We start from the raw sequence: 20,668 nt of genomic DNA, 5'->3' as shown, positions 1-20,668 counted from the left end.
CCCTCCCATTGTAATATTGTCCAAGAAGTTTCTTCCAGAGCTCCGCCCATAGGACAGAATTGTCAAAGGTGAAATCCTGGCTAAAGCAAAACTCCACTCAACACTAACTAGCAACTGCTGAAGTACTGAGCTTCCCCAACGCCAACTAACTGAGAGGAAACTGTCTTTATGACATTGCCATTTCAAATTTATCATTAATCTTTTTATTAGGGTTTTTTTTTTTGTGACAAGGTCTTGCTCTGTCACCCAGGCTGGACTACAGTGGTGTGATGTCAGCTTACTGCAACCTCCGCCTCCCGGGTTCAAACGATTCTGCTACTTCAGCCTCCCAGGTCGCTGGGACTGCAGGTGTGCACCACCATGCCCAGCTAAATTTTGTATTTTTAGTAGAAACGGGGTTTCATCATGTTGGCTAGGCTGGTCTCTTAACTCCTGACCTCAGGCGATCCACCCACCTCAGCCTCCTAAAGTGCTGGGATTACAGGCGTGAGCCCCCATGCCTGGCCTTTAAAACCTATTAGGTTAGAAAACCTATTAGTGGTTTTTGATGTATTTCTGACTCTTGCTGAGGTGTTTTGGTTCATGTTACTTAAGCTGTCTTTAAGCCTCAGATTCATAGACTTATTTTAAGAAATAAATGAGATATTGCAGATAAAAGCACACAACATATATCTGACACATGGTTAAAATGCTTGTTGTTGATATTTCAAAGTGTGCCAAAATGTTGTAATCTTTTTATCTAGGTGTTTTGGATGAAAAATCTCAAATTCAGGAGCCATGTTGTTCAGACCTCTTCCTGTTTCCTGACGAGAGTGGGAATGTATCCCAGGAGCCCGGCCCCACCTATGCCTCATTCTCTCACCATTTCATCAGTGATGCAATGACAGGCGTACCCACTGAGAATGATGACTTTTGCATTCTTTTTGCACCAAAAGCAACCATGCAGGTAATAAATTAATAACATTATTGAAGTCTTGAATGGTGTTACAAATTGGATTGACCAAAGGGGTACCTGGAGAAAATTCTGTTGATTTTGTCAATTCTTTATAGTTCAGAATTACTTTGTTTTTTTAATATACTATTGACAGTTTGTAAATGGTTACTGTACTTTACTATTTCTGTGACACATCTAGAGACTCAGAGAAGAATGTTATTTGCAAAATTTCCAACAGAGATTATTGAACTCCAGATTTTTTATGTAGTAAGATGACTCTTCAAGAATCATGAAATTAAATGGCAGAAGGATCTGCTGCACAGAATTGCTAGTCCAAGAATTGGAAAAGATAAGATGTGGTTTGTGTGAAGGCTGATGGTTGGGGTGTGTTTGTGTAGATATAGGGGTGTGTGTGTGTGTATTTGGAAACTTTCCAGGAATTGTCCAGTTGGTGACTGTATTTGTCTACTAAGTTCTGAGAACCTTCTGGTTAAATTTTTAAAAATCCAAACAATCAAACTCAGGATAAACCTGTTATTAAAAACATGGTAATATCATCTATATGTTGAAATTTGTTAACTTTTGGTTTGCAGTATTGACTTTAAACAAAAAAAAAATACCCACACAGTAAATTTTTGTTTTTTTATTATCAAACAAGTAGTGAAAGCAGAATTGTAAACCATAAAAAATCCTTGTGGAGTGGTTTACGTAGAACAAAGAGAGTTTATTTTATGGTTAATGAGGCAGAATATCTTTGTGATGACTAATGTCAGTAACGAGCACGTTATTTTATATATTGGAATTATTAAAAAGAATGTAGAAGCAAGAATGCCCCTTGAGATGCGCAGCATAATCAGTTGTTTCTAATTAGAAAAGAGAGTATGTGTTACCTGTTTGTTTATTTTAGGAGAAGGAAGAGGAACCAGTTATAAAAATCATGGTTGATGATGCAATTGTGATAAGAGACAATTATTTCAGTCTGCCCATTAAGAAGACCGATACGAGCAAAGCCCCCTTACACTTTCCCATTCCTGTGATTCGCTATGTGGTGAAGGAGGTCTCTCTTGTCTGGCATCTTTATGGAGGAAAGGATTTTGGAACAGTCCCTCCCACTTCTCCGGCTAAAAGTTATATGTAAGTTCATTACTATATAAGTTTATTTGGCAGGCCAATATATTCTTTTCATAGAAAAATAAATAGAATGTTCCATTTCCCCTTTAGAGGGAAAAAAATAGAATTTATCGTTTTAAGAATTATTAATAAAGTAGTATTAAAAACTGTAATTTAAATGTCACTCTTACAGTTTTCCAATTGTGAACTTATTTGTATTATTCGTATTTTTACTAAAATGTTGACTTTTGTCATTTTCATTCAGCAGAAATTTTCAGGTATCTACCATGTATTTACTTCACAAAAATAAGTAAGTCCTGTGAGTCATGTGAGTGACAGAGGGCAGTGAAATGCAGGAAGTGTGTCAGGAGGCGAGGCCCGGGCATACCCTGTCCCCAGCATCCAGCAGGGCACTGAGCAGAGAGTCAGTGGTCATTGTGCCGGTCACTGGGAGAGAATCAGGTGGACAGAATCTGTGTAGGGGACAGACTTCCTTTTTGAGGTGGGGCATGGCATGGAGGCTGCATGGAGCAGTAACATTTGACACAATGGTTCAGCAACTTTTTCTACTTAAAAGTGATTTTAAAACACATCGAACTTTACTATAATTATTTTGTGTATTAGTTGGGATTCCAAGGACTTGTGCTCTGACTATAAAGGGTTTCCAAAGTAACAAGAAGCTCATAAGGAGGTCTTATTTCTAAGTGTATCCTGTGATATGGATCCCAGCATCATGATTAGCTTTTCTGGTAGTTTTGAGTATTTAGCAAGCAAATGATTACTCTAATGACAATAATAAAATGTGTGTTTTCAATGTCTCCAGAGTAAAGAAGATACGGTTTTGGTTTCTAGTAATTTGTGGCAGTGTTCTGATAGCTCTGTACTCTTACTTTGTCTTTCATCTTATCGTTTTCCTTAATGTGATTCATTGACTTTCTTTGAATATTCCTTTAACAAAAGGGTTTTTTTTGTTGTTGCTCATTTTAGTAGTCCGCACAGTTCGCCTTCTCACACACCCACAAGACATGGACGTAATACAGTATGTGGGGGGAAAGGAAGGAACCATGACTTTTTAATGGAAATACAGCTCAGCAAGGTAAGATGGCATTTGAAAGGAAAAATCCACTTAAGTAGGACATTGCAGGGGTTCTTTTGTTATCCCCCATCATGTAGTCTTGAGCCTTAAGTCCCAACCCTTTGGATTGGAAAAGTGCAAGGATCTTGTATAAAACTCTTACCTCTTTTTCATTCTCAAATGTTCTAAGAAGACTGAGGTGTTTTTCTTTTATTTTTGTTTGCATGGGCTACCTGTAGAGCACTGGTTCTCAGAGTTGAGCAAGCTCAGAATCCCCTGGAGGGCTTATTAAAACACAGGTTTCTGGACTCCACCCCAGAGTTTCTGATTCAGGAAGTCTGAGGTAGGGTCAGACTGAGGAGATGCCGCCCTAGAGCATCTGTCTGGGAAAGCCTGTGTTTGGACAGTGCATCTGGCAGGTCCTTTGTGAATGACTAGAGACCAGTAAGGCCAGACCACTGATGGCATCACATGCATTTAATTCTACCAGCTTGTCTGAGATTGTACCAAGTGTCATATTTTAGGATAGTTAGCATAGCAATATTGTAGTGATGACAATTCCATGTAGTTAATCATATCTGTGCCTCCTTTTGGAACTTGAACCCTGCCTCTGCTGATTCATTCTAAAGCAATTTCATAGGTATGCAAGATAATAATTTTATGTCTTATTCCTACTGAGAATTTTCCTTGGAAATAAGGGATTTTACCAAGGTCAAATAAGAAATATTAGTCAAGCTTCTCTGTGTATGGTAGGGTCCACATAGTCCCCCTTATCCACAGGCATACATGGTAATAGTCTCAGTGGATGCCTGAAACTGCAGATAGTACTGAACTTAATGTATACTGTGTTTTTTCGTATTTATACATACCTAAGAAAGTTTAATTTCTAAGTTAGGCACAGTAAGAGATTAACAACAATAATGAATCATAAAATAGAACAGTTATAACAGTATACTACAATAAAAGTTATGTAAAAGGTGTTTCTCTTGGTCTCAAAATACTGTAATATTTTTGGACCTCAGTTGACCATGGGTAACAGACTGTGTAAAGCGAAACCTTGGACAAGCAGGGAGCACTGTAGATTAATAAATGAGTGAACAAGTGAAGGAATGTCATGTTGTTGATTTTTTTGAAGGTGGAATCATAAGCTGAGGTAGAATTCAAAGGAAAGATGAGTGATATTTAGCATTTTAAAGAGAAAATACAATTTAATAAAATGTAAAGAATTGTTCCACGTTCGTTCTCCTTATCTGTTAAGGTGAAGTTTCAGCATGAAGTCTACCCCCCATGCAAACCTGACTGTGATTCCAGCCTCTCAGAACACCCGGTCTCCCGGCAGGTGTTCATTGTTCAGGATCTTGAGATTCGAGATCGTTTGGCAACATCACAAATGAATAAATTTTTATACCTGTATTGTAGTAAAGAAATGCCTCGAAAAGCTCACTCCAACATGGTAAGAGTTAACCTCATTGTTTTGTTATGTTAGTTTTGGAAACGTGTTTTTATTATATCTAACTGCAGGAGAGTTAGAGTAGGGAAAATTACTAGATATCTTTTCTCATTTTAATGTGGAAAATCCCTTTTGAATGTATTGCTTAAAGTTTTATGTTTAAAAAGTTATTTTGTATGTCACTTCTAGGGTCCATTAACTCTAATTGCTAATAAATTGATATCTGAGGAAAACTAGAAGTCCCTAGTGATCTATACAAAATATGTAGTATTGCTGAAGGTGTTCCAGATTTCTAACACTCTACATCTTGGTAAGGTAGAAATGATTCATTCAGGACTTTGGAGGTCCCTTCATAGAATTTGATTTTGGAATATGGGCCCATGGTTAGCTTCAGGATTTCAGTAAACTCCTGTTACTAAGTACAACATTATCCATTTGCAATTTTTCCTCTAAAGAGAGTCTATATCTTTAAGCAGTTCCCCTTCCCCCACCGCCCCCGACAGTGTCTCACTCCAGTAACCCAGGCTGGAGTGCAGATCATGGCTCAATGCAGCCTCGACCTCCTGGGCTCAAACTTCCTCCCATTCAACCTCTTGAGTAGCTGGGACTACAGGCATGCACCACTATGCCTGGCTAATTTTTTGTTTTTTTGTGGAGATGGGGTTTTTGTATGTTTCACAGGCTGGTCTGGAACTCCTGAACTCAAGTAATCCTCCCACCTTGGCCTCCCAAGGTGTTGAGATTACCTGCCATGAGCCATCGTGCCCAGCCTTTAATCAGATTATTGATAGGGGCATGTGACCCAAAAATGTTTGATTCAGTCTTTTAAGAAAAGAGGGTGAACAATTCCTCTTTTTCTCATACAGTATAGGAATAGGAATTTTTCTTTTTTTTCTCATTTTTAAAGAGAAGAAGGTCATCATATTATTGTAGAAAAATGCTATTCTCTTTCTTGCCTTGTAGTTGACAGTGAAAGCCTTACACGTGTGTCCAGAATCTGGCAGGTCCCCACAGGAGTGCTGCTTGAGAGTGTCGCTGATGCCGCTCCGCCTCAATATTGACCAGGTTTGTAGCATGAGCGTGATAACTGCTGTTACAGTTAGATATAGACTGCATGTTCAGAATAAGGGAATTGCGATGTTTATCATTATTGAACTTTTATGGCGGTTACATACTTAAAGCAAACTTCTGATAAAGAATAGGGCAAATTCATTAGATGTTTGGAATCTGAACTGTGGGTGAGTAAACATCATTAGATGTTATTCCCCAGTCTCCTACTCATGGTGTGATGTAGACCTTAATGCCTGCTTCTTGTTCTCTAATCCTTAAGTACTGTACTCCCAGTTCAGATATGCATATATTTTCAGAGCGTATTAGAGGATTCCCTGAAGAATTGAATGCTGCTCTGTCTTCATTGAAGCATCTGGAAGAGAATTCTTTCTGTGCTGGGCAAAATGAGAAATGAGTAAATTGGTATACATAAAGAAGTCAGAAACAACAGAGATTTAGACTTTCCCTAAAAAAAAAATTGGGATTGGGCACAGTGAAATCCACTTTCCCATATTCTAGCAGGCATTCCAACAAATTCTGGACTTTGCTTTGACCCAGAGAGCTGTTTAAAACATAGCTGGTACCTCTTCCAGAAACTTTTTCCCAAGGTGTATGAAAATAGGATGCTTAGCCAAGGTATAGTAATATCATGGTGAGAAGCATGGGTTTGGAGTCAGACCTGGGTTCCAGTCTTAGTTCTGTAGCTTTTACTAAGTTGTATGGCTTTGGGTAAGTTACTTAACACCTCCAAGGCTTAGTTCCTTCATTGATAAAATGGGAGAAGTAGTAATACGTGTATCATAATGCTTTTAAAATGAAGTTTAAATAAGTCAGTGTGTGAAAAACATTAGCTGGGTGCCTGACACACTAGATTAGGGATCAGTAATGTTAACTGTTGTTATTTAATAATAACATAGCATATGATAACTGCAGAACATAAATGGAGTTTTTAACTAATCTGCTTTGAAATAACAAAACCCTCTTGACAGAAATTGTGTTGATATGAGCTCAGGTTTCGAAGTATTTGTGGAGTGGATGTTATTAATTTGCTTAAATACTACTGATTGAATAATGTTCATTAGTTGTTTAAATAAAACTTGAATAAAAGCATGTAACAAATATTTCAAGAATGAGCTTAAAATAGTATTTATAAACAAAAAGTAGGCACTATCTTAGAGAAAATGTACTGTGAAGTACACAGAAGCTTAGCATAGCTCTACATTAATACTTATAGCCTCTGAGCTAGATTAGACTTGCCAGTCAGTACTTTAGGTTTATGTTTTATCATTATGAAAAGAAGATATTTTGATATCCACACTTTAACTAAATTTATCCGTATATTGATTGGTCTAGTGGAAATACAATGAAATGTTTGTGGGAAAATTGATCTGTGGAAATCACCAGTGTGAACAAGACTTTGGGTTAAGATACATCTTTCTGGCATGACTTTACCAAACTTAGGATACCCAATTTTCTTTCTTTTTTTTTCCCCCCGACAGTGTCTCACTCTGTCACCCAGGCTGGAGTGGAGATCATGGCTCTCTGTAGCCTTGACCTCCTGGGCTCAAACTATCCTCCCGCCTCAGACTCCTGAATAGCTGGGATTACAGATGCATACCACCATGTCCAGCTAATTTTCTATTTTTATTTTTTTGTAGAGACATGGTCCCATTATGTTGCCCAGACTGGTCTTGAACTCCTGGGCTCAAGTAATCGTCTCACCTTGGCCTCCCAAAGTGCTGGAATTATAGGCATAAGCCACTGTGCCCACCCTGATTTTCCTTAATAGACTTTTTAATTTAATATTGAACATAATTTCTTATTTAGAACTATAAGGCATTATGATTTTAAAGTGGGGAGTTACTAATCTTAGAACCATCAGGGAAATAAATTTTATGACTATCCTGAGGAAGAATGAGAAATAATTCATTAAGACATAAAAGCTAGGAAAAAAGCCACACTACAAATATGTAAGTGTTAATGAGCTAGTATCACCTAACACAAAAATTCTTTTTAGTTTGCCTCTTTTAAGATTGCTATACCATATTTTGGGATAGTAAATGGTCATCTGAGTAGAAAACCAAATATTTTTGTTTATTTTTTCTTGTGAAAACAAATCAGTTGGTGAATGATAATGCTTTGAGTATTATTTTTCTAACCAAGTACATCCCCACTTACTCAATTGAATCATGTGAAGTATGAAAGCAACACATTATTCTTTCATGTTTTGGAAAAAGCTGCATTGCTATTGAAGTTAAGTGCAACGGCTTCCAAAGCTCAGTGTTCCCATAGGGCAGGCAATAAGCATTGCAGACGGAATGAGTCCCATCTGGTGGATAAGTGGATGATGGAGGTCATACAACTAGGCAGTTTGAGATTCAAAATAGGAAGGGGGCCAGATTTCCTGACTCTGCTAGCCTGTTGTCCATTTTAGTTTTGTACTGCCGGGAACTCTGCAGAGAAAGTGTATCAATTCATTCAAAACCATTTGGTGAATACCTACCTTGTCCTAGGTTTTATGCTAGGATGCTGCGGATACAAAGATGAATAAGACATCTCTATCTTCAAGGATCTCTTTATAGAAGACTGACATAAAGAGATAGTTTTGATGTGCTGTGATTGAGTGCAAGTGATACAGATAGGCATGGGATGGTATGCCTGACCAGAAGACGGCTCTTAACCTAGACTGGGAGTTTGGAAGGGTGAGGGATGCTCAGGAAGGCTTTCTGGAGGTGGTGACATTCAAGGTGAATCTTAAGGAGTGCAGTGGAGCTAGGCAGGTGAAGATTTTTGTAAAGGTACCAAAAGCTTTATTCTGATTGTGGACTGGGACTGGGAGACCATTCTGCTAAATAAGATAAGTAAGTGCTCAACCCAGGCTGTATAGGATGAATACAGAGCACCAGTTTGCACAATTGTGTTTTTCGTCATCATTGCTTCCTTGATTGTGACATTAAAAGGAATTCTTTTAACACTGTAAGTCATAGTGCAGTATTAATATCATGTATCATAGGATCTTCAAACTAGACATATTTTACAGTCAAAGTTTAGCATAAACAATTTTTTAAAGTTTTAAAAAATTGATTGCATTGCGGTATAATTTACATATACTAAAATGCACAGCTTTTAAGTGTTCAGTGGAGGTTTCACAGATTTACACACTTGAGAAGCTACTACCCCAATTGAGATATAAAACATTTTCCTTACCCTGAAGACTCCACTCATGTCCCTTCGTAGCTCATCTTCACCATCCCAAAGTGACTACTGACTGATCTTTTGGTCACCATAGATTAGTTGTCTCCTGTTCTGCAACTTCATGTAAATGGAATTGTACTTGACTTCCTGTACTTACCCTTAAGTCTTTGAGATCCATCCATGTTGTAGCATGTATCCACATTCATTTTTATTGCTGAGTAGGATTTCGCTGTGGATATACCACAGTTCATCTGTTTACCTGCTGGTTCACATTGAGGTTCCTCCATGGTATTGGGTCTCAGGAATAAAGCTGTTAGGAAATTTATGTAGAAGTCTTTTTATGGGCATACGTTTTCATTTATCTTGGTTGAATAAATACACATGTAAGAGTAGAATTTCTGGGTCATAAGATAGGTGTATGCTGAGCTGTCTTAAGAAGCTGCCAAACAGCTCTTCACAGTGGCTGCTGCATTGCACATTCCCACCAATAACCATGAGAGCTGCGGCTGCTTCATAGCCTTGCCAAACTTGGTATTGTTGTTTTTTAAATTTGAGCTGGTATGCTTTGCGTACACTGTGGTTTTAAATGGAATCTCCCTGATAACAGGTGATGCTGAGCATCTTTTTATGTGCGTATTAGCCATTTGTGTATTTTCTTTCATGTTTGTGAAGTGTCTGTGTCTTGCTAGTTTTAAAATTGGGTTGGTTGGGTCGGATGCGGGTTACTCATGCCTGTAATCCCACCACTTTGGGAGGCCAAGGCAAGAGGATTGCGTGAGCCTAGAAGTTCAAGATCAGCCTGGGCAACATAGTGAGATCTTGTTTCTACAAAAAATAGAAAAAAAATTAGCCAGGCATGGTGGTGCCTGCCTGTATTCCCAGCTTCTCAGGAGGCTGAGGTGGGAGGATCACTTGAACTCAGGAGGTGGAGGCTGCAGTGAGCCATGATCACACTATTGTACTCCAGTCTGGGTGACAGAGCGAGACCCCCATCTGTAAAATAAAATAAAATAAAATAAAATAAAATTGAGTTGTTGATCTTACTGATTTGTAAAGAGTTTAGCATATATACTAAAATCAAAAAATTTTGAGAACATTTTAAAAAGCTGGTGATTAGCATCTCTTTATCTGTTGTTTTGTGCATTTGTGGTGAAAAATGTGTAGAAACTATTGTCTCTTTGGTTCCCCCCCTTTTTTTTCTTAAAGAGCAAATTGATACCTGAAAATTTGCTGTTTTTTGAAGATAATCATGGAGTCCCACCATTTATGGCATTAAAATATCACCATCTAGTGGCCAAATAATAGTATTTTGTGTGCTGTTAAACTGTAAACATGTAATATTTGGTGTAATAGGAATTATATATATTAAATGCATATAGTGGAAAAATATATAAAATACATGCATGAATATATATGTAAAGCATAACAATGGCATGCCTGCGTGCCTCAGCCTCCCAAAGTGTTGGGATTACAGGTGTGAACACTGCACCCAGCCAGTTTAGGATTTTTTTTAATGAAAGGAAAGAATAAGATCAGGCTCAGGCATGTATACAAATACGTCCTTGAAGATATATTTGTCAGTTTGAGTGAGATAGGCAAAACGAAGCTGCCAATAATGGGCAAATATGGCATGTACATACAATGTGAAGATGGAGCCATGCAGTTTTTGTTTGTAATTATGTAATTTCAGGAGAGACCATACTGAATGGATTATTTTGATTATTTTGAATATCATGTTCAATGATGAAATGTATTAAGGCAATATAATATATGATAAAAGCAGAAGTAAGTCATTTGGAACTTTGAAGACACTTAAAAGTGTACACATGGTGAAACCCCGTCTCTACTGAAAATGCAAAAAATTAGCCGTGCGTGGTGGCGGGCGCCTGTAGTGGCAGCTACTCGGGAGGCTGAGGCAGGAGAATGGCATAAACCCGGGAGGCGGAGCTTGCAGTGAGCTGAGATCGCGCCACTGCCCTCCAGCCTGGGCAACAGCCAGAATCCAGCCTGTGCAACAAAGCCAGACTCCGCCTCAAAAAAAAAAAAAAAAAAAAAAAAAATGTCCAGCACATGATTGTTGATAATATTATCACCACAATGCAGAATGAGAGCTAGTGCCAAGAGTGAGAGTGCTCCATTTCTAAGAAAACTCAAATGTACTTTGATTTAGTCCTTTTTACCTTTGTAATCTTTAACTTCTGTCTCTCAATTTTCATACCTATAAATTAATATCCTCGTAGAGTTATGAGAATAAAAAGGGAAGTGTGTATCTGTGTGTGCGTGTATGTGGTCGGGGGAAGAAGAGGAATAATGACTGGCATAGAGAAAGGATTCAGTCAATTGTAGCTCTATTTGAACAATGAGTAAAATATATGAGTTTAAGATGCTTTGTTTCATAGTTTTAGAAATAGGTGATTTTTTTCTTCCTTAGTTAAAATTACATCTGTTAATTTTAGGATGCCTTGTTCTTCCTGAAGGATTTCTTCACAAGTCTTTCTACAGAAGTAGAGCTTCAAATGACTCCAGATCCAGAAGGTATTAAATAGGTAGAGTTTGAAAAGGCTGTACCAAGTACTCGGATTGATTTTCATTGTTATGAGGCTTTTTTGAGACTGTACTTACAATATTTATTCCCACTTATGTAAATGTGTTCTGTGTTTATTTTTGTTGATTTTTGCAAATGCTGTTTATATAAAAGTAATAATTTAAAAGGTGAAAGCAAATTTTCTCTGTAGCAAGAATCGTATTTTGATTAAATAAAATGTAGGAAAACAAATTAGATCAAGATTGATTTAAATGGTTGCTCAGAAGAAGCATATCTAATTTTTCAAACATGCACATTACATTTTCAGTTAAGAAGTCTCCTGGAGCTGATGTCACCTGCAGTTTGCCAAGGCATTTGAGTACCTCAAAGGAGCCAAATCTAGTTCTTTCTTTCCCTGGGCCAAAACAACCTTCCCAGAATGATAGTGCCAATTCAGTGGAAGTGGTGAATGGCACGGAGGAGAAGAACTTCTCTGCTGAAGAAGCATCTTTTAGGGATCAGCCTGTGTTTTTTAGGTAACTCATTTAGTTTTAATAACAAATGAAGTTATTTTAGACTTTTGAAGATTGTTCTGTGATGTGTGTGTGCTCGTAATTGTGAGGTTCCATCAGCTTTTCTTTGCACTGCCAAATCATCAGCTGGTGTATTTATCTGTATGTGGTCCCCATCTAATTGCATCCCCCTTATTTGCACATAGTAACCTGGTTCAAAATTCATCTCTCTTTCGATTCCCTGGCAGGAATTTCCTTTTCTTCTAGCTTCTTTCTTCTTTTTCTCCTCTGTCCCCTCTTTCCAGCAGTGTTATGGCGTGTTTGTACCAGACCAATAGGATATCATCCTTTTGCTTTTTTTCCTTTACGTATCTCAACCTGGCTATACCTGTCTGTCTTTTCCTTTGTGGGGATTTTCTACCTGTTTTCTCTGTCAGCCCTTCCCAGTCGTTGTGTGTCTTTCCTGACCCTTCCCTCCCCGCTCAGTGGGCACTATTGGGGGATCCAGGTCCCCAGTGCTGCTGCCGTCAGCTGTGACTGCTGCCCAGCGGCTGGGCCAGCTCGAACACAGCACACTGCAGTTTCCTCATCTCCAGACCTGTTCATTCTTCTCATCTTCTTTCTTTTCGAGCCCTTGATGGTAGGGATGGTGGCTTGGCCCTATGGGAAAGAGAAGGGATTGAAGATCAGTGCCCCCTTGTTATGAGGAACAGTTACATCTTCCCTGATTTTCTGTGCTGCTTTCTCACACATCCCAGGTTCCTGATTTCTTTCTCTCTAGGTTCTGAAGTTAGACTTCAGGTATGGGCCAAAGTCAGCAGTATTACTACTTGGAAGGGTTGTCACGTTTTAAATATTTTGCATAGTGATAAAAATAGGTAGAAAAAATGGAATATGATAATTGGAAAGATCTTGGAATAGATGATTTCTGGTGGTTCTAAATCTTTCCACCACCAAAGGAAGGACCTTTTAAAATTAGTTTCCTACATTGATCCTTTTATTTTTACAAAAACAGATATCTTAAGTGGTAATTTGCATTCTTATTTTATTAGTCACATTTATAAACTGCCAATTTGATTTTTGTAAACATGGGCCTGAAAGCAAAGAATTTTGCCTTTTTCTTTTTTTTTTTAGCCCAAAGGAAGTTGGGTTGCTCATATATTTACATTTAAAAAGTACACAAGCCCTATACTTACTTAAGTAAATGTTTATTTTTTCCATTAGACTATTTAAAATATTGAGAATAGCTTATAGATTTTCATTTGTACTCTCAAAGACTCCTAATCAGTGCCATAGTCTAAATTACACACCTTACAAATGAGTAAGTGAATGCCCAGAGAGATGAGTTGACTTGGTTAAGACCACAGTTAGTGGCCAAGGAACAACTAGAACACAGATCTTCTTATCCCCAATCCAGAAAATCCAGTACAGTTTTTAGTGACGTCATGAGAGCCCCCTTCCTCCAAACATTTATTCATTTTACAAATATTTATTGAGCACTTTAACTGTATGCCAGGTTTTGATCTAGGCACAAATGAGCAAAGTAGAGAAAATATTTAATTGAGTTTACAAATTGAGATTACAAATAATTAAAATAAATGGTTTGTCCTATTAATACATGCCATGGAGAAAAAAAAGAGTGAGAAAGGAGCGTATTGAGAGGGTACTGGCCAGACAGCCAAATGGAGCTGAGTATTCAGGGGATGGGCGTGACCTGAGGTCTGAGACTTCTTGTAGTGATTGGTGTAAATATAGCATCTCCATTTTGTTGTAGGCGAAGTGGACTTTGGTGAGATGGCTTAGGATGTAACCACGAACATTAATTCTGTGGGAAAACTGTGTTTCAAGTTCCAAACATTGTTTGCAGCCAACTTTTGGAAGCCAGATCATTTTGTTAGATGTGTATCATCAGTATACAACCAGCCCTCTATATCTACAAATTCCACATCTGAGAGTCAACCAAAATATTAATGAAAAATGACAATAAAAATAATACAAATTAAAAATACAAGAACGATTTGCACAGCATTTATGTTGTATTAGATATTATAAGTAATCTAGAAATGATTTAGAGTATATGAGAGGATATGTGTGGCATATATGCAAATACTATCCCATTGTATATAAGGGACTTGAACATCAAGGGGTTTGATATCCATAAGGACCCTGGAAGCAGTCCCCTTCAGAAATCAAGGGATAGCTGTATAATTATAATTTCATTCTCACACTGTTCCCTGTATCTGCTTGTCAATATTCTGTTTACTTAGAAGCGTTAGTTTCAAGGATTCTCACAACATTTAACAATGTAGGTGGCATTTTAACAATTTCTGAAGACTGAGCAGCGGAGAGTTTAAGTGACTGGTCCACAGTTGCATCTCATAGATGAACCTGGGGTTCATGCCAGGATTGCTAGCACTTCTTCACCAGATAGTCAAAATAATTCCTTAGGCTTTCTCTTTTTGTTTCTTGGTAATGACTGTCTGGTTTAATCTTGAGGGTTGCTTTTATTAATTTGTTCTTTGAATGAATTGAGAATATATGTAAGAATAAATTTTTTTGTAAGTGTACATTATTTCATAAACTGAGAAAAGTTTTCTATTACATTTTATTTTTGTATTCTTTTTTATTTTTATTTTCCCACAAAATAAACAGACATAACTAAGAAAAGCTTTTTGTGAGAAACGCAAATATAATAATATATGAACGATTAACATCTGTTTAATTGTTATATTAAGAAAAGATAGAGCTAAAAGACTTTCTCTTTTATTTAGTTCTTAAGATATTTACATGATTAATTTTGTGGTTTTGTTTTTATTCTCCAATTGAACAAATTAATGTATATCTAATTTCACCTATTAGTAATTGTAAATGTAAATAACTCCCCTCCTTCCTTTATCTTCAGAGAATTTAGATTCACGTCAGAAGTTCCCATTCGACTTGATTATCATGGCAAACATGTATCAATGGATCAGGTTGGGAAACTCTACAAATATACTCTACAAAATTATCTTATGTTTCTTTAATGAACTCGTTTTTATATTTAACTTTGCTTTGTCATAGTTTATATATATGTTTGAAATGAAGTGCAAGGTTTTTAAATTTAATTGTTTTTAATGTAAATACTCAAGTCCCATGAGTAAAACTTGGTATAAATTGGGTCATATGTATTGTAAAATATATATTTTTGCTGTAAATATTTTAAGTGTTTTAGTATCAATAATGACTACTGCTTTGACTTTCAAAATAACAATGATTTTAGATGTTGAGTCTCTTAATTTGCAGGTTAATTTGGCCTTTTTTAATTTTGAAGGGTACGCTAGCTGGGATTTTGATTGGTCTGGCTCAGTTAAACTGCTCTGAACTAAAGCTCAAGAGGCTTTCCTATCGACATGGGTAAGTGAATTTACTATGTGAAGCTTTAAGTGAAGTTACCAAAGTTAGTTTCCAACAAATTTAAAAACTGAGTTTTCTTAGCAAGCATACACAATATTATAGTATTTTAGAGAGCTCATTTTTAGAGGACTCTTACAGATTTAGGCACTGATTTCTATTCTGAGGGATTAGAAGTAGTTTGAAAAGAGTAATATTTGGAAAAAACAGTTATAGTTTAGGATATTTTAAGTAATTTTCTAAGGTTGTAAATTAGCTTATTCAGTGAAAAGATTGGAAGTTCACAAGGTAGTAGTGGTTCTTAGTAGCAATTATTGGCAATTTAGAAACTTTGGGTTAATCCTATGCCAAAGCCTGAGATGTTCAAGAAATAAGAACAGTGGGAAGACACACTCTTACCTGAGTCTTGTAGAAATTATTAACATTAGAATTGGATTTTATATATATGTGTGTGTGTGTGTGTATGTATATGTATATTTAGAGAAATTCAGGTTGTGAGTTAAATGCATGATTTATATTTCTTTCTGTTTTGAAAAATGTTTTGCTATTTTTGAAGCATCTGTAATATTTGTCCTTATAATTTGTAGATTTTAAGTAAAAACCCTCAAACCTATGTCTGTAAATGTATTTCTCCTTTTGACATACTAATAATCATTTGCTCTAGTTTACTAGGTGTTGACAAATTATTCTCATATGCAATCACTGAGTGGCTTAATGACATTAAGAAGAACCAGCTGCCTGGAATCCTGGGCGGTGTTGGACCTATGCATTCACTAGTACAATTAGGTGAGTTTTCTTTTTTTTTAATCAAAAGATAAGTTATTTTTTCAGATCAGTAATTCTTACCCTTTGAGAATTTATGTGAGGACCATCAGTCTAGAAAACTCACATGTGTACTCGTACACACAAAACTTTACCTTCAGTTTTAGGAGTTAAAAACGCCAGGCTTAGAATGATTGAAAGGTCTGAACTCTGGCACTGATGTTGATTTTGTGTTCACTGTTCTAGTACAAGGCCTAAAGGACTTGGTCTGGCTCCCAATAGAGCAGTACCGGAAGGACGGCCGCATTGTCAGAGGGTTTCAGAGAGGCGCTGCTTCCTTTGGTACCTCGACAGCAATGGCTGCTCTAGAACTCACAAACAGAATGGTTCAAACCATACAGGTATCTTTCCTTAGACTGCCTTAGTCTATCCAAAAAGAGCCATTGTGAAATGGTTGGGTCTTTTTGTTTTTAAAACAATACTGCGAAAATATACAAAATGTTGTGAGTAGATACTTTATTTGTAATGATTTAATGTCATGCTTGTTTTATTGCTTAAATGTTTAGTGTTAAATAATTAGAATAAAGCAGTGGAATACAGTGTCAGATTTGTTTGCATGTTTCAGGTAAATTGTAAACATTAAGTTAGCAGAGGATTTATTTCACCATATTTGTATGAAAGGATCATAGCTAAGTTTGAAGAAGGTGTTGTAGATTAAACAGAAGTATTGAAGGTCCTTCTAGTAAGTATTAAGCTCCATAGACTGATGTGGAAATATTGAGTGTTCTCAGTGAACAGAGGAGGGGCTAAAAATTTACCTCAATCCAGGTGTTAGTTCTTAATTTATACTTTTATGTTCTTGCTATAAAAGTCATCAATTCTTGTGGTAAAGAATTCGGATACGCAGAAGTGTCTTCATTAGGGCTTATGAGTTCCTCTCCTCTTCCTCACTCCCTGTAGGAAGTGCTCTGCTGGTCCCTAACTCTTCAGACTTTCTTCTAATTCATTTCTTCCTTTTGACAAAATGATCCAGGCAGCTGCAGAGACTGCTTATGATATGGTGTCTCCTGGTACCCTTTCTATCGAGCCCAAGAAGACCAAAAGGTTTCCTCATCACCGGTTAGCCCACCAGCCAGTAGACCTGAGGGAAGGTGTGGCCAAGGCCTACAGTGTTGTGAAAGAGGTAATTGAATACTTGGGTGGACACATCAGAACCCATCTTTGTGCTTTCCCAACTTTCACGTAAAGAGCATTTAATGGCTTAAATTTATTCTGTAGAAATCCCTGGGAGCGGAATGGCAACTGCTGCTAATAACATGTGCCCATATCTGTGTGAGGTGATGGAAAAGGGCCAGTCTGGGACCAGTAGGCTTGCAGGAAGACTGGTGATTGTGTGGGTGGACGGATTCTCTCTCTTCACCTGCAGAAGCACTCAGGGAGTGATAGAAACAAATGCCATGTGTTCGCTGTCTAGGTTTAACACATTTATGCTCTGCCCTGCTTACTTCAGATGTGCTTAAGAACTAGAGCTTTTCAGATGAATCTCCCACCCTGATCCTATTGTCATGCCTTCACTATGCTGAACATGGAACATATGTTTTTATATAGTTTTATTATATAAGTATGTATTCATAAGCAAAACATACTAGTGTTTATATTTTAAAAGTTTCCATAAATGGTGTTACGTGTCTCATTCTGCAACTTATTTCTTTCAAGACAGATCCATATTAATCTTAATCCATGTAGGTCTAATTTCAACAGTTTTATGGTATTTCACTATATGAATATATCATAATTTATTTATTTTCCTATTGGGGGACATTCAGTTTCCATTTTTTCCCCTAAAACACCACTATGGGGAGTGCTCATTTAACTGTCTTTTTGTTCATGTGTACAATAAATTATTTAGGGTGCAACTGGGGAGTAACTGTTGGAATCTTGAGATTTATTAAGCATTGCTGAATTGCTCTCTGACACAGCTGTGCCAGCGAACTCTGTTTTTTTTTTTCTGGGTGTTGTCAGGGTCATTCCTTGGCATACTCTTTTTGACATTCTTTTTAATATGACATAAGGGAGTTTGAGGTCATTTGACTTATGATTTGTGTTTTAGGATTTCATGAAAGATATTTTTGTCAGTCATATTCTAACAACAGTCAGACGTGCCTAGGACGGTCTTTTACTTGAGAAAAGTAGCCTCTGTGGTCCCAAACGGCAGGAAGTCCACGAAGGTAGGGCCCCAAGAAATGTATTAGTGGATAAATAAAGGTAAGACCAATGGTCAGCTTGGAAAAAAAGATTTACTGGGGAGAATAAAGAGATAATTACCAGTCAGACTTGCTCCTATAGATGTCAGAATTGGGCCAGCTATCAATAGGTTAAAATTAGATCTGTGAAACAGACATTGGGGTTAGTAAGGGCAGTGGGCAGTAAGATGTAATAGCAGTTTGATATTTAGCAACTTGTGAAATGGTTGCCTAATTGAATCTATATTAATTTTAAAATAAATGTGTGCTTACTTTGTGCCAAATGTATGATAATCGCCATTAGAGATAGGCGATATTTCTAATTTACAGATGAGGAAATGGGTTCCACCAGACAGTGGCCTCCCCCAAGTACCACAGTGAGAAGGGAGTGGAGCCAGGATTGGAACTGGGTATTTGGGTTTAAAGTGTAGTTCTCTTTCTCTAAGCTGTCACTAGGAAGAATGAGGGAAGGGAGGGTGAGATTAGTAAGTGTGGATTGAGATGGTAGGATGTGCTTGTTTGGACTTACTCTGGATTCTCTATTAAAGTTTAAAAAAAAAAGTTCCTAAGTGGCGATTGGTATTTCTTTTCCATTTTAGATGTCAGTAAGTCAAAGATGAAGAGAAAATGCCATTTGTGTGTCATAGATAGGCTCATCTTTTAGATCAGACGTCGGCAGACTAGGCTGCAGGGCAGACCTGGCCATGCCTCTTTTGTATGGGCCTTTGAGCTAGTAATAATGGTGTTTATAATTTTAAAGGATTGTAAAACAAAACAAAAAATAAGTAACAGAGACCATGGTCCACAAATACCTTCTATGTGGACCTTACAGAAAAAATGTGTCAACTCCTACTTCCGTCGTTTTATTTGGTGGTAGTCAGGCACTTATGAGGGTGGTAGCAGGAATTATTTATTGAACACTTACTGTCTTCCAAACTGTCAAGCTCTTGAGATGAATTATTCTAACAATCACTATAGGAGGAAGGCAACATTTTAATTTCCTGTTTAAATGACTGGTCACACAGCTAACTAATAGGGCTGAGACTGGAATTTACTTCTGTTGTCTGCAAACATATTGGTGGTCAGCCTCGTACTGTACTCATCTACTCCTGTTTATCTCGGGTGGCATAGGGAGGAGAGCTGGTGGAGAGGGGAGGGAGATGGTGCAGTGAAATGTATAATTTGTAAACATTCTTTTTGTTGTGCTCATGGTTTCTCATTGGCTATTCTCTAGATAGGTTTTAAGGTAGTACTTATTATTTCTTTGAGTTTTTCTGGACTTTTTTTTTTTTTTTTGAGATGGAGTCTCGCTCTATCACCCAGGCGGGAGTGCAGTGGCGTGATCTTGGCTCTCTGCAAGCTCCGCCTCCTGAGTTCACACCATTCTCCTGCCTCTGCCTCCCAAGTAGCTGGGACTGCAGGCACCCACCACCACGCCCAGCTAGTTTTGTGTATTTTTAGTAGAGACACGGTTTCAACGTGTGTTAGCCAGGATGGCCTCGATCTCCTGACCTCGTGATCACCTGCCTCAGCCTCCCAAATTGCTGGGATTATAGGCGTGAGCCACCGCACCTGGCCTTCTAGACATTTTTTTTTTTTTTTGCTCTGTGGTATTACATGTTTTTGCCAGATGTACTGGGTAGGTACATTTTGTTAACTTGCCAAAATGATGGCTAGATTCTGGGTTAGGACAAGGTCCTTGATTTCCCTGGAGAATTCAAAATTCCTTTATGCTGTCCCCATCACTGAAGCTGTCACAATAATATAATAATAATAATGTAATAATAATAATAATGGAATGTTGCTTTGAGTTCCCTAGGGATTTCTGAGTTAGCTAAATGATAAAGATTCAGAAGGCACATGAAGTTTTACCACATTGGTTTGACCTACATGTTTGTATATTCAGCTTCAAAGCTTAGCAGTCATTATTAGCATAGAGACTGAGTTAACAAAAAGAAAGCTTAGCAATCATCATTATTTTATTGTTATATGTTGTGAGAAAGATGGAAAATGCTGTTGAAGTTTTGTTGAGAATTATTAAACATATTCCTGCTTTTTGTTCTCAGAATTTGCTAATCCAATAAAATGTTCTATTTAGCTTTTTATCGTAATTGAATTTTCCATTTTTTTTTCCTAATACATAGCCAGTAATTTAAAACAAATTAAGTAATTTCCCAGGGCTTAATAGAATTAGGTGTTTTTATGTTGAATCAAAGGGAACTATCACCATATTTCTTTGGTAAGTGTATTCAAGAAGCTTTGTTTGCCAAGTTTAACTGGAGTGATTAATAGTACCAGCAAAGCCCGTATTTCTGTCTTCCCAATGCGAAATTTTAGTTTACCTACATTTTCCACACACTAGTGTCACAATAAAATACTAAATCATAATTGCCTCTTTTCCTTATAGTTAGAAGTCTGTCATT

At 37.3% G+C, this 20,668-nt stretch overlaps 1 protein-coding gene across 3 annotated transcripts in view; it reads left to right on the top strand.

The window, feature by feature from the left end:
- ATG2B (autophagy related 2B) overlaps positions 1–20,668 on the top strand; it is an 83,027-nt gene that overhangs the window by 57,423 nt on the left and 4,936 nt on the right. For all 3 annotated transcript variants that reach the window (XM_010353685.2, XM_030930396.1, XM_030930397.1), the window contains 12 exons: positions 744–946; positions 1,842–2,068; positions 3,032–3,140; positions 4,378–4,572; positions 5,533–5,634; positions 11,271–11,349; positions 11,667–11,874; positions 14,753–14,822; positions 15,161–15,243; positions 15,905–16,026; positions 16,249–16,403; positions 17,036–17,185. In XM_010353685.2, the coding sequence (XP_010351987.2) occupies positions 744–946; positions 1,842–2,068; positions 3,032–3,140; positions 4,378–4,572; positions 5,533–5,634; positions 11,271–11,349; positions 11,667–11,874; positions 14,753–14,822; positions 15,161–15,243; positions 15,905–16,026; positions 16,249–16,403; positions 17,036–17,185 (1,703 nt within the window). The remainder of the gene's footprint in view (positions 1–743; positions 947–1,841; positions 2,069–3,031; positions 3,141–4,377; positions 4,573–5,532; positions 5,635–11,270; positions 11,350–11,666; positions 11,875–14,752; positions 14,823–15,160; positions 15,244–15,904; positions 16,027–16,248; positions 16,404–17,035; positions 17,186–20,668) is intronic.

Source organism: Rhinopithecus roxellana, chromosome 5 (assembly GCF_007565055.1).
Source record: "Rhinopithecus roxellana isolate Shanxi Qingling chromosome 5, ASM756505v1, whole genome shotgun sequence".
NCBI classification, from domain to species: domain Eukaryota; kingdom Metazoa; phylum Chordata; class Mammalia; order Primates; family Cercopithecidae; genus Rhinopithecus; species Rhinopithecus roxellana.
The sequence above is the reverse complement of the archived record's forward strand: the minus strand, read 5'-3'. Positions and strand labels throughout refer to the sequence as shown.